General features: G+C 40.3%; 2 protein-coding genes and 1 long non-coding RNA gene across 8 annotated transcripts in view; 2 read left to right on the top strand and 1 right to left on the bottom strand.

Annotated features, from left to right (window-relative positions):
• The first annotated feature begins 106 nt into the window (after window positions 1-106).
• On the top strand, window positions 107-14588 carry LOC144016403 (uncharacterized). Of its 2 annotated transcripts, none has more exons than XR_013282903.1 (3): window positions 107-297; window positions 4613-4685; window positions 14241-14588. It is a non-coding gene; the product is annotated as an uncharacterized LOC144016403 (long non-coding RNA). The 2 variants fall into 2 exon arrangements; XR_013282904.1 differs by having other exon boundaries at window positions 4589-4685.
• LOC144016402 (uncharacterized) overlaps window positions 4445-27866 on the bottom strand; it is an 86188-nt gene continuing 62766 nt past the window's right edge. For 4 of the 5 annotated variants that reach the window (XR_013282902.1, XM_077517502.1, XM_077517501.1 and 1 more), the window contains 2 exons: window positions 14221-14344; window positions 4445-4678 (listed from right to left, as the gene is read on the bottom strand). Coding sequence is in view for 4 of the 5 variants with exons in the window: in XM_077517502.1 (XP_077373628.1) it covers window positions 4618-4678; window positions 14221-14344 (185 nt within the window). In the remaining variant the exon portion in view is untranslated. Of the gene's footprint in view, window positions 4679-14203; window positions 14345-27866 lie in introns of those variants that run through there. The other variant, XM_077517505.1, reaches the window with a different exon arrangement.
• cdkn1cb (cyclin dependent kinase inhibitor 1Cb) lies at window positions 15521-18104 on the top strand. The gene is made up of 3 exons (XM_077518089.1): window positions 15521-16306; window positions 16383-16491; window positions 17415-18104. The coding sequence occupies exons 1-2, from the start codon at window positions 15799-15801 to the stop codon at window positions 16487-16489; spliced, it is 615 nt and encodes a 204-aa protein (XP_077374215.1). The 5' UTR covers window positions 15521-15798; the 3' UTR covers window positions 16490-16491; window positions 17415-18104.

Below are 27866 nucleotides of genomic sequence, written 5' to 3'. Positions count from 1 at the left end.
TGTTCACCAATCAAACGTAACCATTTGACTGACGTTTGACGTCATTTCACCAATCAAACGGAGCCAGGCAGTCACATGACCGCAAAAGCGGTCTTTGCGGGCTCGTCAAACATGAAGGATGCGACGACTCTCAACGCTGAACGGCACTGCCCGTACATTACGGCCATTTTTTTCTTTCTTTCTTACATTTAATTGGACAAATAAATGCAAATTTAACACTTTCGTAATGAGATGTCGTTTGCTGGAACGTGGTGGACATTTCACCAAAAGCTGGACGTCTTGAGAAAGCACGTTGCGGTAAGTTGTACACGTTTTTAAATTATTTATTTGTTATGGCTGTGGTGCAACATAAAACAGCGAGTAAAAAGATTTACTTTATCAAATGTGGTCAACAAGAAGCTTCTTCATTCATTCATTCAGTCAGTCAGTCAGTCATTTTTGTCAGTCAGTTATTTGCTCAGATGAGTTAAAAAATAAATATCAGAAGTTAGTAGTTATTCACCTATTTTACCACTACTTGAGCAGTCTTCACGAATACCCATTAACTCTTACTCAAGTAAATATTTGGACTACTTTTTACTTTTACTTTACTTTGGCTTGTACTGTAACGTGAACGTTTGCCGCTAGATGGAGACAAAGTACGTATACTGTTAATGAACATAATGACAGAGTAACACATATTGTATTTTTTTTAGCATCTCTTCCTCATTTCTGTATTTTGTTTTCAATAGAGTTCTCAATTACTATTATTTTCTATAATTTGCTCCAAATTAAATATTTTTTTAACTTTATTTTGTCATTTGTGTCACTGGGTAGCTTGAGCATCTCCCAACTGACGTTATACATTCAATCCATCCATTTTCTTGACCGCTTATTCCTCACAAGGGGTGCTGGAGCCTATCTCAGATGGCTTTGGGCACTAGGCGGGGTACACCCTGGACTGATTGCCAGCCAATCGCAGGGCACACAGAGACCAACAACCATCCACACTCACAAGCACACCTAGGGACAATTCGGAGCGCCCAATTAACCTGCCACGCATGTCTTTGGAATGTGGGAGGAGACCGGAGTACCCGGAGAAGACCCACGCGGGCACGGGGAGAACATGCAAACTCCACCCATGAAGGCCGGAGCCTGGACTCGAACCCGAGTCCTCAGAACTTTGAGGGGGAGGTGCTAACCAGTCCGTTATACATTCAATTTACTTTTAAAAAAAAATAAAATCAACTCACTGTAACATTAAGCACTGTATGAATATTCACGCTGTTCTTAAATAAATAAATAAATAAATAAATAAATAAATAAATAAATAAATGAATAAATAAATAAATCCGTCCGTCCATCCATCCACCCACCCATCCATGCTGTGTCTGCAGCAGAAAGGGACCTCCATAGAGACCTGAGTGCTGATGGGGCATGACAGATGCCCAGATCGGGCCCTTAATCTCCTACGCCAAAAGTCCTGGCACCGGGCCTCGAACCCTAGTTGTCTCGTTAACACTCGGCCAACCTCAGACAAAAGGAGAGAAATCAACAAATCAATTGGCTTTTTAAGTCTGTGGAAGGGGGAAAGAGTATGTGCATTCATAGATATTGGGGGGTGTTAATAACAGGAAGTCAGCCTGGACGAGGCCTGTGATTGGTCAACAGGGATACATCTTGATTCGGTTTGCACCGAGGGGGAAGGTGGATGTGTCTCTCTTCCACCCGAGGCGGAGGATTAAGAGGGGCCGACGAAATCCTAGGAGAAATACGAGTGGCGGTAGGGGTCTAATCTGCACTAGCCTTGGCCCCGTGCCGCTCTTATGGATTAGATTTGGGGCCCGCTCCAAAATACCCCCGAGAACAGGGCTGCTGCTGGAGATTAAGAAGATTCTAACAGGTGCTGAGGGGGGACTTGGCCATCGCTCGCTGAACCAGTCAATCAGGAAGTGAATATTGATTGACCATTGCTGATCGGGCTGGGCATACTGAAAAGGGGCGGGGCATCCAGTGTCGGGGTCAGTTTATTTTGGGCCCTAAATCTTCTAATAAAAATAAAAAAACTGGGTCTGCAGGTCACTGGATGAGGAATTTGTATGTATGTTGTGTTCAAAAATGTGAATATGGATATACAGTACCATGAAATAAAATGAAATATGTTTATAGGTATCTTTGATTATGGAATCAAATGAAAACAAAATGATGTCAAATAAATTATTATTGTATGAAAAAAATATATACCCTGGCCTGTATACTGTATTTACTAGAATAACTATATTATAAAATACATCCAGTTTTTGTGTTAAGCATATTTCCTACAAAAACAGAATACAAAAATACTTAGATTATAAATTAAAGCAAAACATTTTACGTAAACAAAATGTAATTATTAAACTATTATAATTAATTTGTTGTGATTGTCGCAGAAAATGTATTTAGTTTAATTTAATTCTAATTAAATTTAATTAGAAAAAAAGCCAAACTAACTATACATAAAAACAATAACAGCAAAATGCAAAATGAATTATTGTAATTATTATTAGGTACGCTTGCACAATCCACTTGACCCTGTGGCTTTTTTTTTTTTTTTTTTTTTTTTTTTCACTCATGGCAGCGGGGGATCAGATTATATGCTGCTCTCTAGCAACACTTTTCCACAATGGGATGATTGGATCAGAGTCAGACCTTATTATGGAGCTCCTCGCTTTTGCCATGAATTAAGAATATGCCCACATGCGGATGTATGGAAATTTGGGGGTAATATAACAGTTCTGAGAGGGGAGCATTGGAGGAAGGAGGGCTCTCCTGCTGGGCCTTTAATGAAGTGGAGCGACTTCCTGGTTAGTTCCACCCAGCTGTAGTCCACCCCCACAAATTGAACATTTTTGGCCTTGACACTTTTGTTGTTGTTGTTGTTGGTGACTGCCATACTTGTAAATGGCCCAGTGAAAATGTTTAAAAAGAGACAAGAGGGAAAGCACAACAAATTATGGTACTGGATGCTGTCTTCTGTCCAACTGCTCAGGAATGTCTCCATTTGTTGACCAATTTTTCTGATAGAATTCTAAAGCTGTTGCCATACTGCAACAAGTGTTAATCAAATAACGTTTGACCATTATGCTCCTCCCACAATCGTGCCTTCCCCTGTCCTCGACTCAGCCAGGAGCTTGGCGCCAGCCCCTTGGGTCAAACTGTCAAAATGTACTTCCTTGGTGGCCTTTGCACACCTCTTCACGTCATGCCCTCTCGCGCCAAAGCGTGATCAGACAGTTGAGGTGTTGATCGGCCTTCGTCTGCCTGTGAGGCCCTCGAGCGCTCCCACAGCTGCACGACCACCTCTGAGAGGCCGTCATGACCTCACACACACACTACTGGAAAAAATCACCACCACAAATTAACAGAAGCCCAGAGGTGTAGATTGAGAAGGGGTTCATGGGTATACATCCTAGTGGTCTTGTCTAGTTTCCTGACAGTCTTTTAAACTTTAAATGTAAATGTCGTTACTCTTATGTTTTTATAAAGTACAATATTACAGAGTGCTATTTTCTGAACAAATTGCTCACTTCCTGCCATACGGGAAGTGATGTGTTCAAACAGAAGTCGCCCGAATCAGTCGCAAATGAGGCGGCGACGACGCGAGCGACAAATGAAACATGATGCATCATTATGGATCAGTTAGTCTCTCAGCAGCAACTCCGCAACCCTGGCGACGCTTTGCGGATTTTCACGCCGCCGGTCAGATGGCGGGTGACGAAAACGAGAATCAATCCGCCATTTGCTGAGCAGCTGCTAAAATGGCTCAAATCAATTGCATCAATACTTGTGCCCTTCGGATTAAATCAATGCCCCCTGAGACGCAAATGACAAAAGAAGGGAACAGTGATTTGATTTCTAACCTGATTAAAGTATTAAAGTATCGACTACACATTCACTACAGAGAAAACTGATTTATTTATTATTTTTTATAGCTGTTGTCTGGTTAGCATGTCTACATGAATAAATTTGAAACAGAAAATTGTAAACTACACTAGTAGACTCTTACGGGAAGTATCAATCAATCACTTAGACTTGATTTATATAGCCCATTTGAAACATTTTGACACTTAAGAACAAGCAAAATAAACTAACTCAATGCCACCCACACACAACAGATGGACACGCGCACACCGTTTCTCAAACACAACATACTGAATAAACACTAAGAGGAAGGCAAATAAATCTGTCAGTCGGCAACTTGAAATGATAGATAGATAGATAGATAAATAGATGTAGAATAGCTAGGCTAGCCCACTAGCCAGCATAGCTAATAGCTATTAGCTATGCTAGATATCTAGCATAGCTAGCTATATAGCTATATATATATAGAATTAGCTAAAAATATAGTAATACCAATTGTTATCTTGAGTGTGGAGCAGTTCAATAGCTTGTGAAAGTAGGCCAACAGGAAAACGTAAAAGGCAGAAGCAGGATGATGTGCAGATCATTTGGCCTTCACAAACAAGCTCCATTTGTCTTTGAGGAGAGCTGTACAGTAAAGTGGATAGTTTCAGACCACCTTCAAACACTAACAAGGTGACACAGTGCTTTGTGTGTCTTATATGGCCAGCTGCTTCCCTCGTTTTGTCGCCAGGATTGTCACTGAGTGAAGATGGCAGCAGGTGAAAGGGAGGGACGGCGACACGGCAGCTCACCTTTCCTGAAAGGTAGAATGGGGGGTGGTTGTACAGTGTCTTGGGACGTCATTGATGGACGAGTACAGCTGAGCACATCCGAAAAATGATCTGCTGAGGGGCTAGTTAGACCCCGGGGGCGCTTGGGGCCAAAACATCCACTCAAATTCCGTTTTAAGAGGATTAAAGCTCAGCTTCACGCATTTTTATTGTAGCTAATTATTGCTACTGTAGGATATATCTTATATTGATTTGAAATGTCTTAACTGATTTTCAAAATGTGAGCGATCCACCACATGATGAGGAAAACAAACAGAGCAAGCTTTTGACCTAATTGTTCACGATCTGTCCAACCGATGCTTGTTAAGATAATATCCATCCATCCATCCATCCATCCATCCATCACTGTATGACAGCGAATGGTAGGTTGAAGCATTTGGATGGAAGAATTAAAAGTGTCATACTCATTGAGAAACTTTAATTGGGCCAAAACAGACATACACACGAGCATAATTGGGTGTCAGGTGGACATACGTGTCAGCAGCCCACAGTCTCCCACTGGCTGCTTGCTTGGTCCCAGCCTGGAAATACACTTCCCATCCATTATCCATCTGGGACCCACAACTCCCCCCGAAACCACCCATACACCCCACACACACACTCACGCTTCCTCTCCCCTCACCCACGCGAAAAAGCAGAATCCTCCAGTGACCAGTCATCAGAACGGATCATTAATATTTGTATAGAACCCGGATCTGCTGTTAAAATACATTTGCAATGCTACTCGTACAGAGATTGGGAACAGGCAGCCTTCTGATTACCGGTAATATATATTTAAAAAAAAAAGAAAAGAAAAAAAAAAGAAAAGGGGAAAAAAAAGAAAAAAAAGGGAGGCATGGGGGGAATTATTTGTTTCCTGTACAAAAGTGAACCCTCACATACTTGTGGCACAGTGCTTGCAGATTCATTTATTTGTTTGGGTTTTTTTTTTAAGTAGTATTTTTTCCTAACTTTTATTTATTCATTTAAAAACATTTAAAAAAAAATTTTTGTCATTTTTTTTCTCTTACACATTTTTAGGGATTTTTCAAAAAACCTTTTTTCCCCCCCAGTGCATTTCAATGGGCATCACTTTGACTGTATAGTTTTAAGTTGTAATATCACCATTCACCACTATGTGGCAGGCATCACTTAGTTGTGTTTGCTGCACGTCTAATATACTGACCTATTGTTTTTTTTTGTGTTTTTTTTCCTGATTTGGAAGACATGCAGTTGCAGTACAAACAATACGTGAACAAATTTACATTTATATTTAATGGGATACTTGACTCATGGAACAATTTTCAGCAGTAAAAAATTCATATTTCGGTCCAAATGAATTTGGTAACTTCATTATTTTTTTATTTTTTTTTGTACAATTAATACCTTTAAAAAGTTTTTTTTTTCTACTTGCTGTCGACTGATGATGACATCACCTGTACTGAGGAAGTAGGTAACGACCAATCATGACTCACCTGTTTTCTGGGTTTGGTCAGTAAACTGGGCCATGATTGGTCACGATGACCTACGTCCTCAGTACAAGTGATGTCATCATCAGTCGACAGGAAGTAGAAAAAATACTTTTTAAAGGTATTAATTGGACATGAAAAATAATGACGTTACCACATTAATTATCGACAAAATATTCACTTTTTACGGCTGGAAATGGCTCAATGAGTCAAGTATCCCTTTAATTTATTTCTGTGTGATTTTTGTGGCAAAATGCACAAAAGAAGTTCTTGCACTCTCTCAGTGCTCTTGCTGATTTTTTGATGACATCACGGTTTAAATAGCAGGTGTCTTCCTGACCCTCTTTCTTTGATCATATCATAGTGTGTTGCATATTTCCATATCAATGCGCTGATCAATATGATCAGTTCTTTGTCACCTCTGGGGTCACAGTTCAAGAGGGTTGTTAGCAGGGGGAGGGACAGCGGAGGGCCGGCTCATTTTAAGGCACGTTAGCGCTGAGATAATTTTGGTCTGGAGTGATGCAGATGGAAGTTTATGGTGGTCATCTTGGCAGCTGGTGTGTGTGTGTGTGGGGGGGGGGCAGCTGCACGGCTGCGGGGTGGCTGGGAAAAAAAAAAAGCTCCTCCCCGTCAAAGCCTTTCTACATCTGCTCAGCTGTCGGACCCCCACAACCCCCCACGCCCCAACTGCATCTCAGTGCTCCATCAGCTGAGAGCAGCAGGAGAGACAGCTGGTCAGTGCTACCAGGGAAACACAGGGTGCGTTTATGTGAGTGCGTTTTGGGGGGGAGGAATGAGGTGGGCCAATGACATCATCGCCAACAGTGATCCATTTAAACACATGCTCCCCCATTCAGGCTCTTGTTTTTTTTTTTTTTTTTTTAATGTCCAAGCCTATTAATAAATAATGGGAGGTGGCTGAAGCTTTCTTCCTTGGAACGTTTGGGTTTAACCAGTTGGAAAATTTGTCTCAGCAATAGTGCGGATAAAGCCGCCCCTTATTTCAACCTATATGGTGTTGATGACTAATTATCAGGGATTAAGCCAAGAAAAATAACGTTTTGGCAAGTTTCACAAAATGACTTTTGCTTTCCAACAGGCCACACTGGGAAAGTACAACAGAGCATTTGAAAACAAAATGCTAGTTTTCAGTTCAGATCAAAACTGATGCTCCACAGTTCTCAGTCAGACATTTATTCAATTTAATATGATTTTTTTTTTTTTTTTTTTTATAAGAATGTCTACCGCAGTTCCCTGCATTACTGAAAAAGAAAATAAACAACAAACCAAGTAATGCCGGTTTTATTATTCTTGCACATTCCCCCCATTTTAATTCAGAACAGTTAGTGTTCTGTATTGTGTCATTTTGAGTCTGAGCTAAGCTAATATGCTAGCTGACGTTACTTGGCACACTTCATTTCCGTGTTACATTTGGGAAAAAAAAGAAAGAAAGATGTAAATCTTCAGCCTGTTGAAGCATTAACAACCATGTTTGTACGACATTGTGTAGTTGTTTAGCTAACTTAAGCTGATGTTCGCTAACAGTGTGTTAGCATGGCGCAAACCGAGGACGCAAATACATCTGCTCTTTTTCCAACGTTCACTCAAAGATGCGAAAAGATGAAAAGACATAGCAAATAATACGTGCCTGAAAAATGTTATAAATGTTTGTGAGGCATTGTTTCATCAGTTAGCTAATATTACCGATGTTAGCTAAGCTTATTTTGCATTCAGGTGTGCAATCTGCTTTCCCCTCTCCTCATTTTTTTGTATCTGACATAAATCTTCTATAAGCCTGTTGAAATGAACACCAAAAAAAAAAGAAAAAAAAAGAAAAGAAAAAACATGTTGCGCTTATTCTGTGGCATTGTTTGCTATTATTAGCTGGCATACGCAGACGTTAGCTTGGCATGCTTGTGTCACTGCTCTTTTATCATCACTGTTAGTAAAAAAATAAATAAATAAATAAATATATATATATATATATATATATATATATATATATATATATATATATATATATATATATATATATATATATATATATATAAATAAATACCAGACACAAATCCTCTCGTTTATAAACTTCTTAAAGTGACTGAAAATGTTTGCTCGTTTAAGTCACTGGGCTAGCATTAGCCACTAGCTTGGCAAGCTCGCTTTACTCTGCCCTAATTTTGTGACACCTTTTTATAAATCAAATGATTGCTAAGTATGTTTTCTGCAATACATAAAAATAATCTTTTAACCATGTTTATAATGATAAGCACGTTATGCTTGAATTAGATTTGATTTCATGTAGATAAATACGTAATTAAACAAATAGCGTAAAACATATCAATGTTTACTTTGGAAGATAGAATTTGGCAGGTGCTGTCTGTGAACCGATGGCATCTTTTTTAACCACATGCTAGTGCTGACGTGGGGGGGGGTGCATTAGGAAGTTGTGGGTGTTGTTGTGAGTGTTTGGGGGTGGGAGGAGTTTACAATGAGTCAAATTTGAGGAGAGGGAGGTGGGAGCGTGATGGAACAGAAAGCCGAGCTCTTTTGTCCTAAGAAGTCTGGTCAAACCGGGGTCAGGAGCAAAAAAAAAAAAAAGAGAAAAAAAAGAAAGAAAAAAGCCGATTCTAAAGGAAAGATTTATGCATACTATTAAGTGCATTAAACAAGGTAAACAAGACATGTCAACGACCTTCTATTTTGCTTTTACTTGCAATAAATCAAGAGAAAACTATTAATCTGGGGCTTTTGGGCTTAGCCTCAGCGACTTGTCGTCAGGGTGGCAAAATCAAAGCTTTGCTTTAGGTGAGAGTCATGGAGGAGGAGGAGGAGGCCATGCAATCATATCATCCATCTGTCTACGTCATAAAGCGCAAAGAACTCCTCGTCAGTGTGGACCAGCATCCATCAGCTCCGACCTGCAAGGGTCGCTGGTGATCATTGATCCCCTTATTGATTGCACGAATTGCTTCATGACCAGCGAGGTCGCTTCATTAAACATCAGCCGCCGCGTTTTAATCGCGCTGGGCTAATTTAAGCCCACCCCTGTTTAATTGAGGGAAATGTACATTGGGGGCAACGGTGGGATTAAGAGGCCAACAATGGATGACAGATGAGCGAAAGAGGCCCGAGTGGCTTTGCAAAGCGCCGCTGATGCTTGCATTGTTGATTCTTTAATGAACATATTGTGTTAATAAAGTCCAAAGATGGACTTGCCATATTGTCAACATTTATACCACAACATATCGTATCATCATTTGTTGTTTTTGGGAGGTCGGCTTTTTTTTTTTTTTTTTCTCCATGGTTTGATTTCTGGATCATCGGAACTTTAAGTTAGAATCTAATATACCACAAACAGGCTAGATACAATAATAGTAGTAGTCAAATGCTAGCTGGAGTCTAATCTGGTAACGACATTGCAGTTCTTGTCATTTCTTCTGTAGTGAGTGACTTGGGAGAAACGTGACACCAACACACAACACGACCATTTGCTCCTCTGTTTGTGTTGGACGACAGTGTGAGCTTCAGGTTGCTTCTTAATTGGCGATCGTTTCTTTCAGTTTTCAGTGTGTTGACCACACACAAGGATTTGAGATCGTAAACGTTAAACAGGTGTACCATTTACGATCGTCCACCAGACTAATTTCCAAGCAAAGGATAAATCACTCTTAACACGCCCCACAACACAAGGTCATAGATCAGGATAATCTTTCTAATAGAGCTGTCAAGATTAATTGATTAATCACTTAATAATCAGTAACCAGGGGATTTTTTTTTTAAATACACTTGAATGCAAAATTAAAACGAATCAGTTTAGTCGATTAATCGATTGAATAATTGATATGGATTAATCAATTCTAAAAAATATTTGAAAGTGACTGCACTACTTTCCAACAATAGGTGCTTAGCTGACTTAAATTTGGCCCGATTATCGGTATTTTTACAATAATAAAAATATATAAATATAATTTGCACTGAGATTGGAATCTACATTACTCACAGGCATAATAAATTAAGTAATTAAATAAATACTTTTTTTTTGTTTTTTAAACGCAAAGTTTTGTGGGTGTTTGAAAGAAGCAGTATCATCCATCGATGTCAACAACCTATAGTGTCATGCAGAGCAAAAAAAAAAACAAATCCTCTTCCACTAGATGGCAATTAACTTGTGCATCTGCATCTTTTGCGGCTTTTTAAAAAAAAAAAAATTTGCCTGGTAGTGTGGCATTAGATTTTGTTTCCCCAAATGTGAAAAAAAAATATATATTAATAAAAAAAAATTTAATTAATTAATATCATCTACACTTAATTTCCCATTAGGATAAGTCCATAAAAAAATAAAACTAAATAAAAAATTAAATAAAAAAAAACAAACAGTACAAATAGAAAACACCACTCATCCAACCTGTTTTAACCATCCTCACCACCAGGGTGCGATGTCTCCTCACTCGTAGTATAGTCTTGGGGGGGTTTGAACATCAGCCACAATATGTTAGATCCGTAAGTACAAATCCCACACACCATATATAACCAGACAAAAAACAACAATTTGCTGTTTAATGTTTTAAGCTTGAACAACGTTTCATTCATCATCATGCGGCTGTGCAGTATATCTACAACGTAAACATACCACTCGCGCCCACCCCCAGTTTGGCAGCCCACCTCTGGCCGACCACACCCTCATTTGGGTGAACCATGTCTTTGTCTGGCCGTGCGTGCGTGCGTGTGTGTGTACGGTGATTGTGCTGCATGTGAAAGGGCGCACTGTTGGAACATGGCGGCTGCAGCACTATTCATAGATTCAACCTAAAGGTAATAGGCGACATTTCCTGAAGGCCGCTTTCCGATTCAGACTCCGCTGTTGTGGCGTACAGTCCGGGACTGTTCGCAATCCTGTATTAATGAACAGTATGGGGATTTTTTTATTTTTATTTTTTTTTATTTTTGGACCATTAAAAATGACCTTCACCATGAGGATGCTTGAGGTACACGTGTCGGTACAAAGACGCGTTTGAGTGCGCTCGTTTCATCTTCGGGGTTTTTGGGTTCGACTTGCGGTGTTTATGTCTGCTTATGGTTTCCAAGGTTTAAAATAACACGGTCACTCTTTCGGAAAACAGAGTGCCCATTTTGTTTAAGGTAAAGGGCGGCGCACCCATGTTTCAAATGAATACAAAAAAATTGTATATATTGATTGACACATTTTTTGGGAGGTGATGTGCCACGATAATAAAAACAACTGTTAAGTCATGTAGATTTTTTTGTTGTTGTTAATATATTTGTTTTGAAGCATGAAAATAGATGACATCAACCTCATCACTGGAACTTCTGAAGAGAGTCGAGTAGTAACTTATTTTAATTACTTAAAGGCTGCCGGTCTTCACTCTGGAAAAGGCACTTATTAAATACAGGATTTAAACAAACAATTTCTCAATTTACAGATCTGGGCTTCTCTTAACGTGTGGTGGTGATTTTGTCCTGTCCTTGGTGATATTTAAAACAAGGTCACAATATTGTAAAAAAAAAAAAAAAAAAAAAAAAAAAAAAAAAAAAAAGAGCTCATACTAAAAAAAAATAAAAGCACAATATTCTGCGTTTGTACATAACATCGATATTGTGTTATTATCATTATTATTATTATTATGTTTTATTATGTCATGTTGTGTTATGGTATCTGACAATTAGTGTAGATATTAAACATAGAAGGGCCAAAACATGCCTTTTAAAAATTAACCTACACTAAAAAACTAGCCACAAGAGGGCACTAGACCTGCACAAATGGAAATCAACCTGACTTTTTGAACAGATATGCTGCATTTAAATATCGTGAACATGACGACGATATTGTGGCAGTTTTATATCACAATATCGCGCTTATCCTTACATCCCTATCATTTGGAGGATGAATTTTTACTTGAGTCATATTCTAAAGCAGGGGTGGCGAGATCTGGTCCCCGAGGGCCGCATTCCTGCAGAATTTGGGATATTTCCCTTCTTCAACACAGCTGATTCATGAACAGCTCATCAGCAAGCTCTGCAGAAGCCCGATAACGAGCATGCTAATTGGAATCAGCTGCACTTCGAGTAGTGAAATCTATAAAAACCTGCAGGACTCCGGCCCTCAAGGATCGCAGTTTGCCACCCCTGTTCTAAAGTAACTACCCAAGTGTGATGAAGTGTTTGAGGACGTTTCACAAGGTGTACTGTAGTGATCCACAGGGGGGGAACTGTTCAACTGACACAAGGGGGCAGTAGAGGTCCACCGCTCCTCTCAAGCTGCACCTTGTAAATAGAGTATTTGCTACATGGCAACATTCATGTGTCACTGACAAGAAGTAACCAGCGAGCCTGTTAGGGTACATTTGTGTGAGGAAAGGAAGTGTGTGTGTGTGGGGGGGGGGGAGCATTCCCCTCTTCCTCTTATTGTTCTCACCTGGGCGCAAACAAACAAACAATTCAAAATCAAACAATGTCGACTGTTACCACGGCGAAAAAAAACAAAAAAGCACGACTTGTTCGCAAGTGTGTCCGAGCGAGGGCGACGTGACGGGACGGGACGTGACGTGTGTCTGAGCTCCCGGAAGGGAACGGGGAAATCAACTGCGACATCAACTGTAAAAGGACCACTTTTACTGAGGTGTCCATTACGTAAGAGAATGATGACTCGTGTGCTACACATACGTTGGGAGATTGGCAAAGAGGAGGTTGACTGATGAGACCCGAGGCTCGTTGATGAGAAGAGATAAGAGTGACGTTTGTGTCGTCGTTCACCTTCCAACAAGCATTCCAAACATGTCACTTTGACTCGGAAAACATCGGCGAGGAAAAATAGTGAATAATGTAAATCCACAAACCCCTCGGGCTTATGAATACCTACACAGGACTTCACTAGGCCACATTTTATGACTAAACTTGAGCCTGAATGATTGTTGACCTTCACCCCGGAGCGCCAAAAAAAAAAAAAGGAGAACAGAGGAAACTTTTTCCAAGTAATGTGCTGAGCCTACGCTAGGACGCACCCACCACCCACATGCCATACCGCTTTCTGCTTTCACTTCCTGGTAGTATACTAGAGAATTTGCTTCTAAAAAAAAAAAAAAAAAAAAAAAAGGGTAGATCTCATATACAGGTTGACAGTCAAGAGGTTTGTGGTTGCGATCTCATTGGAATTTTGTGGGCTTTTCTCCAAGTACTTCTTCTTCTTCTTCTTTGTGAATTCCAAAAAGAATGCAAAAAAAAAAGGTTCATTGAAGACTAAATTAATTTTTCCATAAATGTGAATGTGTGTGAATAACTGTTTCTAAAAATGTTTTTGTTATGCCCCAAAGTTGGATTTTACAATTTTAAAAAATACTTCCAAGATTTGATAGCTCTTAAGATGAAAAGAAAAATGCACTAAGCTGCCACTGACATCTTACAATTATGCCATCTAGTGGCAGAAAATGACCAACACAAACCAATATCACACTCACTCGTTTTTTCACAGCACAGTACATCTTTTTAATTTTAACTCAGTTTTATGAATTATTATTACTGTATCAACGACAAAAAGATGCAGCCATATTTGTATTGGTTTAACTTTGTTTTAAGTTATTTTAACAAGAGTATGAAAATTTTGAAAAACAAACTATTGTACATTTAGAACAGACATAAAATTAGCAATTAATCGTGAGTTAACTATTGAAGTCTTGCGATTAACTATGATCAAAACATTTAATCGCCTGACAGGCCTAATCATTTGTCTATAAAATCTTTGTAAGTAGTGTACAGTACACCTCTGTGGATGAGCTAATACTCTGACCATGAGAGCACCACTGCCACCTAATGTTGTGGATGTGCAATTACACTTTGTTGTAGTACAGCAAAAAAACAAAAAAAACAAAACACAATTCTCTCTCTTTATCTCTCTCTCTCTCTCTCTCTCTCTCTCTATATATATATATATATATATATATATATATATATATATGTATTTTTTTTTTTTTCGGACAATAAAATGCTGCAGATACAGGACTAGAAAGCAGACACAAATACTGTATCATTTTCCTGACGTTTACCTTATTTTCTTCACCTGTAGGGGGCGCTGTGTGTCCATTATCCAATAAGAAGGCGTTGCCCAACATTTTTTTTTTTTTTTCTTAGCACGAAAGCACCTGAAGTCATCACTGCAGAATGGAGAATCTGGAGGGAGGGAGATTTTAAGAATGTGGGTTTGGATTCATTCGAAACTGGAAGTGAATCACACATATTCATATTTGTCGGTGATTTGTGCATATTCCCACTAACATTTGGCACACATTTGGCATGTTTTCAATGCAAAGATACTATGTCTTTTTTTTTTTTTTTTTTAATTTAAGCTGTAGCAATAAATCACGTCAAAGCAGGTGGATGGTGTGACGCGAAGCCAATAAAAACAGTTACAGTACTGGATTGTGTAACTCGAGTCTGTTTACGTTGTTGTGTGTGCGAAATGAGGAAGAAGAAGAAAAATAAAAGGTCTGACGTTGCAGGAGTGGAGTGAAGCCATGAGGGCAGTACTGTGTTGTTGTCATATGGTAATGATTATTGATTAAATAAATATATAAATGGGAAAACAAAACGCTTTTATTTATGCCATGCACTGGTATTTGATCACTAATCACAAGACATAATGAGAATCTATAGAGTGAATAACGAAGTACAAAATACTTTGTTATTATACCGATAGGCCTACAAAATGTAATGTTTAGGTATCTGTACTTGAGTGTTTATTTTTCTTTGGACTTTTTACTTTTATGGAACTGAATGCTTGCACTGCCAGGCCACAAGATATGTGAAACATATTGATTGATTGATTGATTGGCTGTCTGTCTGTGATGTCTAAAAAGCAGGAATTCCTTGTATGAGATCAGTTTTGTGTCCCAAAGAGATTTATTTACTGCAAAATGCCCTTCCTAAAAATAATAATAAAAAATAAAATAAAATAAAAAACAAGCTAGCTTCTCTGCATTTTTTTTTTTTTTTTTTTGTGTGTGTGCGTGAAACCAACCAAGAAATATTTCATAATTCATATTTAACTACGTGTTAAATATCTGCCTTGTTTATTGTTAAATCCCATCGAATGTTTCCAAGCTGAAAATTCCCGGAATTTTACAACCCTATAAAATATATTAGGTCATCTATTTGTGCCAACAACGAAGAAGTAGCCTTGAAGCAAAAACAAATAAATGCTCTTCCCTATGATGGCAATTAACGTGTGCGCACTTTTTGTAACTATTTTGTGTGTGTGTGGTTGTGTGCAGTGACATTTTTTTTGTTTTTTTCAAGTGTGCCTGGGCTCCAGTGCAAGATTGGGAAACACTCATGCGCGTAAACAGCGCGTAAAGACCCGGGGAGCTACTCGAGAGTGGGGGTTGTGCGTTGTATGTGTGTTTTGGAGGAAGAGGGGGTTGGACTTGCAGCAGCCAATCACGACGTCGTCCGAGGTGTCTGCGCTGACTGACGTCTTGACTGGAGGTTATATACTCTGACTTTTACTAGCACGGTACATTTAAACACAAGCCAGCGTGGAACCGACGCACACGAGGGATCCGCATTGGAAATCCTGCTGTTGTTGTTGTTGTTGTTTTTCAAACCATTGTCTTTTCGAGGCTTTTATGGGGGACATGTCTCACGCCCAGTTATCGAGCATCGCCATGGAGAGGCTGGCGGCCCGGAGGACCTTCCCTTTCCACAAGCGCACCGGCGTCTGTCGGAACCTCTTCGGACCGGTGGACCACGACGAACTGAGCCGGGAGATGAGCGTCAAACTGCGGGAGATTTCCGAGCGCGACCGGCAGCGGTGGAACTTTAATTTTGAAGCCAACACCCCGCTGGAAGGAGACTACGAGTGGGTGGAGGTCTCCGCGGATAGCGCCCCGGCGTTCTACCGGGACTCGACCCGGCTCGGCGTGCCCGCGACGCCCGTCAAGCTGCACCCGGACGCGCTGGAACGTCTGGCGGCGCCCGAGGAGGGGAGCGACGGCGCGCGGGCGGCGGAGCTCAACCAGGAGAACCGCGCGGACAAGCTCAACTCCCGGAGGCTGGCCCACAGAAGTGGCCCTTGCGGCGGACGGAAAAGGCCGACGACGACGGCCAACGCGGATAGCAACGCGCACATCACAGGTAGGAGCCTTGCAGCATCCAGGATGAATTGAATCCGCGATTAAACGCGAGCGCCACCTGCAATTTTCTGCTGTAGATTTCTTCGTGAAACGAAAGAGGGCCGCGGAGAGAAAGTGTGTGGAGCTCGGCCATCATTCCAACAAGTCTGCCATGGAGCAAACCCCCAGGAAGAGGATCCGTTGAAGGTACACTTACCATTTCAATACCTATTGTTTACTGGCTAAGTACTTGAAGTCAATTAAATATGGTGTTATTTTTCCAAATGGACACGTTGATTTATTATTATTATTATAATATCAAGGCTGCTCTACATGATATTGTCAGTTTAACTTTAAAAGTTAGCAGCCTGGATTGTGCTTTCATTTTTTTCAGTCGGTCATTTTAGATGTTAAAAATCATGCTCAGGCTATTTCATTTGAGCCCTTTCCGATTCATCCATTAAAAAAAAACAAAAAACGTATTTGCTATATAGTCATATAGGCTGTTTAATTCGACCTTATCTTGAAAATCACCCCTTTTTTACAAATTGTGGTACACGTTAAAGAGATTTCAGTTGATATAACCGCTCTGTTGTATTATTTATTTATTTTTTTATAAATTATTAATATATATATTTTTTTATAAATTACGTAAAGGACTTTCAATTTTGCAATATTTTGAAAATCATTATCAGGTTGTGCGGAGTAATTCCATCCAATTTTTTTCGATAGTTTTGTTTCAAAACCTACAATTTTTTATAGTGTTCGTGTTATTTATGAAAGCTTTGAATTATTTTCTATTCGAGGTTCCAGTTTGTGTTTGTTTTGTTTGTTTTTGATTTAACACGTCAGAAAAAAAAAGAGAAAAAAAAGGGGGGGGGGGCGAAGTGGGTGGGGGAGGGGTGATCGTGAAAGGGAGGCGACTAGGGGGGGAGGGTGTAGTGATAGTAAGACGGGGGTGGGGGAGGGGAAAGACGTCACACGCTGTGGCGGGAAAAAAAGAGTGACGCCCCCTGTTGCTGATCTCGCGTCCTGGCGAGGAAGACGCTCGTCTCTCTCGCTTGTTGTTTTTCTCCATTTTGTTCTTCGAGGAAAACTCATTTTCTCAACTTATTTTTCTTCCTCTTTAGGTGGATTTTTGCACTACTACTGCTTGTTTGGGCATGTTTGACGGAGGAAGGAAAGAAAAGGAGGAGGAAGGGGGTGAATGGACGGACTATATCCGACTGCCCCACCGGTCCGGTGGAGCAGCGCTGGCCGGACATCGGACATCCATCGCCGGCCTCTCAGGACTGAACCGGCCGGGCTTTCGGGGTGGGGACGGTGGGGCGTGATTATTATTATTTTTCTTCTTCTATCCAGTACAAATGTAGCATTCATTGTTGCTGCCACTTGACAGTGTTAACAGTGTCTGTGCAATCCTTAAGAAAAGAAAACAAAAGACTTTAAATTGTCTACACTGGCCAAAAGTGTACAGCTTTATAGATACATCACAGCTTATAAATGAATAATGTGTCGTTGGGTTTTTATTTTTTCCTGTAAATGTATATTTTTTAAGACTATTTTAATTTATAATTATTTATGTTTCTTTTATACGTAAGTGAATTCTTGATTTAGCCTTATGGCGTATGTTTGTTATTTTATTTACTTAATTTTTTCCTATTGGTGGTGTATTTGCAATCATGTAGTTTGTTTTGTAGCATACACTATAGTTGTCTTTGTGTCTCTGAGCCATTAAAAAAAATGTTTGTTATCCATGCAAGTGCCCTCATGAGCAAAAAAAAAAAAAGATGAGAATAAAATGTTTATTTTTTTTCAAAGTCAACTTTATTGTCAATTTATTGTTAGTATTGTTCCCTCTTTATGACCGGTCTAGTCTCCATCCACAGAGGGGCTCAGGTGCAGCCTTGATATACCTTGTGAGAGTGGGGGGTGGGCGCATTTTATTATTATTTTTTTTTTAAGTGGGGCGTATTGAGACTTGAGCAGCATGGCAGCTGTGGGATATAGGCTGGGATTTAAAGGCCCTTTGGCCCTCTATAGAAGCAGCAGCTGCCTTTGGATCCCCGCATTGTCCGCGATCGAGACTCCCCCACATGCAGCCGCACTCAACGAGCTACCCCCAAAAGACCCACTTACGCGCGCTGTTTACTCCACTGTGGATACACACCGGGCGTGGACGCCACCTGCCAGAGCTGGGAAGAGAGGGAAAAAGCCCAAGTCTTTGTAATTGGGCTCTTGTATCGACACAGAGCATTCAGCGGGGATCATATTTGTAAGTTTACACTAAAACGAAAGAAGCCAAAATGCGTCAATCGGCACCGAGCGGGACGTCACGGCTTCATTCGATCGGTTTGTAGTGGCCACTTTTCAACGGGACTGATTAACATGTCAATAATATGTAATGTCAAATAGCATGTCATGTCACAATTAGTAACCAGAGACAAAATAAATGCCTTCCTGTTTGTCACAAAAAAAAAAAACAGATTAACTTCCAATCCCATTTGAACTCATATGCTAACCAAAACAGCAGCACACATAGCCTAAAGATGCATTTCGCTCAGGTGATGAATCATGTGACAATTCCTACAGCATTACTCCCTGCATAGTATTAAAAATTGCATATTTGTGGCTCATGCATCATTAACTCCTTTACTGCCAAAAACGTTTAATGACGTATGCTAAATCCCACTGAATGTCACCATAAACGTTAAGTGACGTCAACTACGTTGTTTTTTTTTTTTTTTCATCTAATCAATGGGAAGTACAAACGTCCAAGTGCAGCGCTGCCTGGTCAATGGGTTGTGGAATCAAAAACACCCACTAACTATGGCAGCATTGTATCTCTCTTCAATGGGCTCCCCGGTGTATCAAATTACAGTGAAACATGACGGATCTGGTGAAATAGAACGTTTTCAAGGATGACGTGAATGATCAAAGCGTTTGTCACGTTAAATCAAATTCACAGATCCTCACGAAACAAAAATGATTAGTGTCAAAGTCACTGTTGTGCAGAAAATGTATCTTTTCACAAAAAGCTTGTTTTCACTCTTATTTTTCTTCTATTTTCACTTATGTCACTCAAATGACCTATTTTCAAATGGTGATTAATGGTACTAAAGAATGGAATAAGGTAGAAATGTACTTTTTTTTTTTCTAATGAAAGAATGAAATTCAATCTTTCATATGGTAGTGACCATGTTTATGTAGTCATGGCGCACAATATTTTTTTCTGTTTGCCTTGAAAGATGAGTGAAAATGCTTGAAATCGGCTGGCGCTTGTCGGAGTTGTTTTTGGGATAACGTGTGGCAGTAAAAAGAGTTAAATAATGAGTTCTATTGTATTTAATATTTTATTGATTTATTTATTTTACTATACAGAGTCGTAAGAATGTGAGTGACATGTGCCTCATTACATCTACATTAATTGAAAGTTTTTATTTTGCATGTATATGACAGTTAAGGATGTTAAAATGTTGCTGAATTAATAACATTGCCTGTAGATTTAATAAAGATAGTGAAAGCTTTCTTCTAAATTTCAATTGTTTGTTCTGAGAATTGTTTTTATGAATATGGCCCATCTCATCAAGGATCACGTTGGCCCTTGGAGTTGAGGCGCCATCTTCTTTTAAGTGGACTTTATTGACATATTTGCGTCCACGCATGCCCGGTCACATTATGCTAATGATTCATCGCGTGGTGCGATTGCTCCAATGGTTTTGACTGTGTGACATCATAAAAAAAAAAAAGGAGACTTTTGATGGCAAGAGTGACTTTGTCGGCTGTATGCAGCCATAAGCCGCCAGGGCTTGTTCTGATTTCCAACACAAAGCGCACTCGGGCTCCTTTCTTTGCTTTTTTGTTGCCATATGGCAAATCCATGTAGACATAGCCAAGATCCATTCAGTCAGCCACAGAATGTCCCGCATCAGAGAACAAAAGACACTTTGTCTGGCTGCTCCATTGATACCAATGGGCGAAAAAAATATGATAATTAATCTATGGCTATATCCAGCTAATTAACGCCCATATGCCGGCGGGGAGCCGCGGGGGTCATTGAGTGGACTTTTAAAATCTCAATAGTTTACATGTTAAAGACAACAGCTGTTCATGTGTTACTTTAATGAAGTCCCCTCTGTGCTGGTGACGGGACACATTCGGGGGGGCTCCGGGTACCGACCCCCTTGGAGTTAAAGGGGGTCACCTTCTACTTTTTCATCTCTTCACATGGGCAATGTTATCTAGCCATCTATCTCTCCATCCATCCATCCATCCACCAATCAATTAATCTATCATCCATCCATCCATCCATCCATCCATCTAATAATCTGTCCATCCATCCAATAATCCTTCCATCTATCTAATAATATATCCGTCCATCCATCTATCTAATAATCCATCTATCCATCCATCTATTCATCTAATAATCCATCCGTCCGTCCGTCCATCCATCCATCCATCCATCCATCATACATCCATCCATCTAATCATCCATCCATCCATCTATCTTTCCGTCTTTCTGTCCGTCCGTCCATCCATCCATCCATCCAATCATCCATCGTCAGTCTTTCCGTCTTTCTGTCCGTCCATCCATCCATCCATCCATCCATCCATCCATCGTCAGTCTTTCCGTCTTTCTGTCCGTCCCTCCATCCATCCATCATCTGTCTTTCCGTCTTTCTGTCCGTCCATCCATCCATCCATCCATCCATCATCTGTCTTTCCGTCTTTCTGTCCGTCCATCCATCCATCCATCCATCCATCCATCCATCCATCCATCGTCAGTCTTTCCGTCTTTCTGTCCGTCCCTCCATCCATCCATCATCTGTCTTTCCGTCTTTCTGTCCGTCCATCCATCCATCCATCCATCCATCCAATCATCCATCGTCAGTCTTTCCGTCTTTCTGTCCGTCCATTCATCCATCCATCCATCCAATCATCCATCGTCAGTCTTTCCGTCTTTCTGTCCGTCCATCCATCCATCCAGCCATCCATCGTCTGTCTTTCTGTCTTTCTGTCCGTCCGTCCATCCATCCATCATCTGTCTTTCCGTCTTTCTGTCCGTCCGTCCATCTATCCCACCATCCAATCATCCATCGTCAGTCTTTCCGTCTTTCTGTCCGTCCATCCATCCAATCATCCATCGTCAGTCTTTCCGTCTTTCTGTCCGTCCATCCATCCATCCATCCATCGTCTGTCTTTCCGTCTTTCTGTCCGTCTGTCCATCCATCATCCATCCATCCATCCAATCATCCATCGTCAGTCTTTCCGTCTTTCTGTCCGTCCATCCATCCATCCATCTGTCTTTCCGTCTTTCTGTCCGTCCGTCCGTCCATCCATCCAATCATCCATCGTCAGTCTTTCCATCTTTCTGTCCGTCCATCCATCCATCCATCATCTGTCTTTCCGTCTTTCTGTCCGTCCATCCATCCATCCACCGTCTGTCTTTCCGTCTTTCTGTCCGTCCGTCCATCCATCCATCCATCATCTGTCTTTCCATCTTTCTGTCCGTCCGTCCATCCATCCATCCAAATATGAGCTCTGCACAGGAAGTGTCTGTTATGACTCAATTTGGTCCACTTTGATGGCCACAAAGGGAGGAGATGGCAGATCTCGTGCGGGCCTCACTAACAAGCCTTCCATGGAATATAATGACACAAGCAGCTGCCGGTGTGGGGGCGCTCTCACGAGGCCCTCGCGCGCCGCTTCCCGTATGACCTTTGAACGCGACGCCGACATCTCGCGTTGGCGTGCTTGTGTTGGAAATGATAACACATCGCGACATTCCTGCAACATTCCTGCATTGGGATTGGTTAGGGAGACATGAGCTCAAAAACATTTCCGTCCGTCCATCCATCCATCATTTTCACCAAAGGTTGCATCACCATTTCAAGTGCCTTTGATTCGCTCCAAATAAAGTTCAGATGTTCTAGTAGGCTTTTGCTGACATTTTGCTTGCATTACATATATTCCTTTTTCTTAAACATATTTTCTTTTATAAGACTAAGCAGCTGATTGAGGTACATTTTATACATTGTCAGTACTATTTTAATAGAATTTACAAAATCACCAAATTTAAAAGCTCTTAAAATAATAATTAGTTTATTTAATGGTTCTCTATAATTCATTTTGTTATTATCCTTATGGCTCTCTTTTGTAGAATGAAAATCAGTTTTGTATGGGCAGGATATGAAGTCCTTCCATATTTCTACACAATATTTTACTGTGCGTGAGGGACAACCAACGAATAGAACAAAACATGCAATGCATGTTGGTTCAACAAATCTGTTACTTGATTTATTATGGCAATTGATATTGCTGTTTTTGATTTTACATTATTTATATGCGTTTTCCATTTCAATTTATGAACAGGGGTGTGTAGACTTTTTATACATTTCTAAATCCCACACATACTCGTTTTTTTTTTGTTTTGTTTTTTTGGGGGGGGGGCATTCAAGCATGTTTTGTTGTAAAAAAAATACATATATAATAATAATTTAAAAAACAAAACAAAAAAAATAATCACTTCCTCTAATTGGTTCCCATTGTAGCATGATTGTGAGCGAGTTGTTTTCCCTTGACGAGAAAGGCTTGCAAGTTATTTCAATGCAGCGACCTTCTACCAAAGTAAATCTAATTCACGCGCTGCCAAAAAGAAAAAAGAAAAAGAAAAAAGCCAACTGTCATTTTCGAGCAAAAAAAAAAACAAAAAACTTGAAATCACATCCTCCTCCTCCTCCTCCCCCCCGACGGTCCGGGCCGGCAGCACACAATTAGCGAGGCCGTGTGCAATTAAATGCAGAAAGGAGGCAAACGGGGGCCGGCGAATTAGCATTTTGCATCACCATCTGGCATGGGCGCCGGCGAGCGGCAACAAAGGCGAGCTTGCACGGAGACGAGAGGCGAGTGTGCCATCGCATTGACCTGCAAATCAGGCTTTGTCACAGAGTTAAAGCTCCCTGACCCCCCCCCCCCCCCCCCCCTTAACACCCACACCTTTTTTTTTTTTCTTTCTTTCTTTTTTTCCAAGCCCACAGCGTGATGAATGGGATGCTAAATTTAGCCCGGTGTTTGTTTTGAATGTGCAGACCAGACACTATTCGGACACGAGATTAATCTGCAATTTTGCATCCGTCTAGTTAGCGTCACCGTCGTCTTTCGAGAAATAAATACGCCGTGTTGAGTTTAAGATTAAAATACTACATCCAAAATTCTGCATTTTTAAAAAAAAAAGTCATAATGTTTCATTGTAATTTTGTTGTTGTTATTGTAATTTTCACATAATTTATCTTTCAATTTACTTCATAAGCATTCAGCTTTCAGCATTCCCATGCAATTTCTCTAGAAATTGCACTTAGTCTAGTTTAACAATGCTTTTATTATTTGAGAGCTGGTTCTGCATATTTGGGTTACCTTTTACTGCAAAAAAAAAAAAAAAATGTAGTAACAGTTTAGTTGCACATGACTGCAATTGAAACCGAGTCCACAACATTTGTAAAATAAAAACATTCTAACTCTTGTCTACGGTGACACGAGATTGTGCTGAAAGTGCGACTGGGAGATTACGAATGTTCACTTGAGTGGGATTTGAGGCCTGAGCTGCAGGCCACTGTCACACCCGCACATCTTTTTCGGTCTTTCTCTACACACGCACGCACACAAAGGAGAGAAGTGTGTCTATCCTGGATAAATAAATACTCAGTTTTGAAAAAAGCCCATGAGAAAACAAGTCATTCAATAAGATCTGAGCGTTTATATTTTGTATCTAGTGTTTGGCTTTTTTTCCAACAGGGGTATTTAAATGATTAATTTAAATCATACATTATCAAACGAAGTAGGCCAGCCGATTTATGGGCCCTGATTTCCTTAATTTTGGAAGATCGGTGATCGGCCGATCCCTTAAAAATGAACCAATCTTTTCCACCAAATCTCATCTCCGTCCTCAGAGGTCTGAGAAAGTCAGCCACTGTCCTCTTCTGCTGAGGTGACTAATTGGATTTTCATTTTTATTTGAGAGAACAAATTAACGTGCAGTTGAAACAGCCCATTTGTTCAATGAAGGAATATGCTGCTTGCAATGGAAAAAAAATAAAAAAATAAAAAAATCGGTATTGGCAAAAATCGGGATCAGCAGGTCAAACTTTTTAAAAGATCAGAAATTTGTGATCGGTGCATGACTAAAATGAAGTTAACAACCAAATATCAATTGATGTACTGTATTTTCAATTGTATTTATATTACATGCAGTTTTTTTGTATCAGATTGAGTACGATAGAAATTACATGTATGGTTATGAGTAGAGACGTCAACATGAATTGATTAATCGACAAGTAATCAATTATCAAATTATTTGTCAACTATTTTAATAATTGAGTAATTGTTCGGAGCCATTTTTTCTTTAATTTAAAATGGTCCAAATCCTCTGATTTCACTTTGGAAAACAATGACCGAATCGGTAACATGATTTATTGTTTGCAAGTACATATATCGGTATCGGGCCTTATTTCAAGTTATCAGTATTCGTGACAGTCGTCTTCCCTTTTGTGGCCGTTTTACGATCAAGAACTACAAATTAGAATCATAATTAATAATTCATTTAATGCATTTTTTAAGGGTAAAAATGCAATAAATGTAATTAGACTGTACATTAAATGCAATGATTTAACTATTGTATCAGAATTATTTTTCTCGCAATTACAATACAAAAAAAAAACTAGACTGTCGCCAAATAATAAAATAAATCAAAAGCTACGCGCACGCATAACACAACGTTGATCCCATTTACAGAGTTGGCCACGACAATGCCGATTTTCCCCCTTTTCTACCCCGTTACATCCACTTTGTATTCATGCCGCGTGGGACAAAAGGGGCCCGCAGGCGGCTTCATCCACGCAGGAGGCGGCATGACAGGGAACTTGTGGCTGCTTTTCAAAAATATCTTCTTTTCTCTCGCCTTTATTTTTTGCATCTCTACTTTGGCGTGCGCGATGAAGGCCGAGGATGAGGAGGAAATCAGCCTCTCACCCTTTCATCACTTTGCGCATCACGCGCATCAAGAAGATAACATTTAACGCAAAAATGATTTCATGTTAAAAAAAAATGTGGAAAGATGGTAATAATGCTTTGATTTGACAGACACAACTTTATCATTGCGGTTGAAGTTTGTCATATTTTGCATTTAGAAAGATCGTATTGCACAAAATTGTTGAATTTAAGCACATGTTTACTATTGTGGTTCAACTTTGCACTTGTTTGGAATGCGCTTCTTCACACCAAGAGCTGTTTCTAATTTTGGTTTGCTTTTTCAGCGACATGAATAGGTCCGGATAAAACTCCAACCTTCAAGCCCACAATTTGTTAATTTAATGTCTTTTTTTTTTTAAAACCATGATAGCAAACACTAAGATAACTAGACTAAGTGCAATTTCTAGAGAAATTGCATGGGAATGCTGAAAGCTGAATGCTAAGAGTTTGAATGCATGTGGAATGTTTATGAAGTAAATTTAGAGATAAATTATGAAATTATGACCTCCTGGTTACTGGAAAATGAATTTGACCAACTGTGCCACCAAGCAGTATGAGACACCTGGTAATGACGGCATGTTATATGTACGGAAGTGGGCATGGAAAGTGATACTTACAAAAAGTTCAATGTCACTCCCATTGAAAATGAATGGGGAAAAGTTGATATTAAACATCAAATTGTGCAAATACTGTAAGTAATGTGGAATCAGACGATATACACCCCAGGAGGCGTGAATTTTTGAAGCTAGTTGAAATTTGAACGGTGCAAATTGGAAGTATTATGTGGGAGTTGTTACGCGGCAAAAAAAGTGGAGAATAAAAATCGCAATAACATATGTGGGAATTCTTCAGCATTCCCACAATAACTAAACTAAGTGCAATTTCTAGAGAAATTGCATGGGAATGCTGAAAGCTGAATGCTAAGAGTTTGAATGCATGTTGAATGTTTATGAAGTAAATTTAGAGATAAATTATGAAATTATGACCTCCTGGTTACTGGAAAATGAATTTTACCAACTGTGCCACCAAGCAGTATCAGACACCTGGTAATGACGGTATGTTATATGTACGGAAGTGGGCATGGAAAGTCATACTTTCGTCTGGAATCAGACGATATATACCCCAGGAGGCGTGAATTTTTGAAGCTAGTTGAAATTTGAACGGTGCAAATTGGAAGTATTATGTGGGAGTTGTTACGCGGCAAAAAAAGTGGAGAATAAAAATCGCAATGACATATGTGGGAATGCTTCAGCATTCCACAATAACTAAACTAAGTGCAATTTCTAGAGAACTCTTGTGAATCGGAATCGAATCGATTGAGGTAATTTCAATCGATAGCCAGCCCTACGACAAGAAAAAAAAAATGGATGTCAGGCCGCAAACGGCCCTACTGTAGCCATCAAAATCTCATCGTGGCCCGACTCGTTGCGGACGAGCATCTGCGTCTCGGCAGGAAGGCGGCGGCCTCGCTCATTGTGGCGGTAATTGGGGCCGAGAGGACAGAGGAGGAGACGGATCGCGCGATGACACTTTGAGAAATGAGATCCGACTCCCGGCCCAGCGCCAGTCCTGACCCGCCTCCCATTCTTCCCCTCGCGTCCCTTTTGTCCGGAGCCCTTTCAGCCTCTGCGAGGCAAACCTGTTCCCCTTCACTGCCCGCCTTGCGCGGGGCGGCGATGCCGGGCTTCTGTTGGCCGTGCGTTTTTATCTCGCCCGTCCGTCCGTCCGTCCGTCCGTCCGTCCGTCGTCCCGCATCGGCAGGGCATGTTTGGTCAGCCCTCAATCATCTCGCCGGATAAAAGTCGCGCTGGAAGGCCTCGCAGGCGCCGTTTTCGGGCCCTCTCGCACAGCTACGGGTGCACTGACTTGCACTAATGCTATTCACGCCTCACTTTTTATGAACGGGGGGCGGAACGGCAGCCTTTTCGGAGATACGCGACAAAGGCTCATCATTCATCACACGGCACAAAAAACTGAACAGCTTCGTCCGGGGTACACCAGCGGCATTTTTTTTCCCCCCACCTTGTTGACTTGCCACGAAAAAATCTTGTTTTAGACGAGGAAAATGATGGAAATTCAACGACCTCTTTAAAAGTATTTGATCAAAAAGCACATCAAAATACGTACTGATGAGATGTGGCAAAAAATCTGCCAACCTGCGTCTGGTTTTGAGGCTCCCCATGGCATATTGTGATGTGTCACGATTTCATCCACCCTTACATTTATGAATATGGTTCAATATTGTTCTAAAAGATCATAAATGTGCAATCTGTATTTGGACAACTATATCAAAAGTAGGGATGCGCGATCATGCTATTATCTGCCGACGCGAACAACAAATTTAGAAATTGTCAATGATGATAATCGATAAGCCAATAATTGTTTGCAAAATATATATATAATATATAATAATATATGGGCGATTACACAGGATTATTCAGGAATTGGTATGGGTCTGATAACATCCTTATTTCAAGGTATCAGGTAGAATGACGATACCAGCTAAGATTCTTAAAGATTCTAAAAGAAGAAGTCAACCCAAATCATTTTTTTTTTAC

Source organism: Festucalex cinctus, chromosome 3 (assembly GCF_051991245.1).
Source record: "Festucalex cinctus isolate MCC-2025b chromosome 3, RoL_Fcin_1.0, whole genome shotgun sequence".
NCBI lineage: Eukaryota > Metazoa > Chordata > Actinopteri > Syngnathiformes > Syngnathidae > Festucalex > Festucalex cinctus.
Note: the sequence above shows the minus strand (reverse complement) of the source record. Positions and strands in the feature narration are given on the sequence as shown.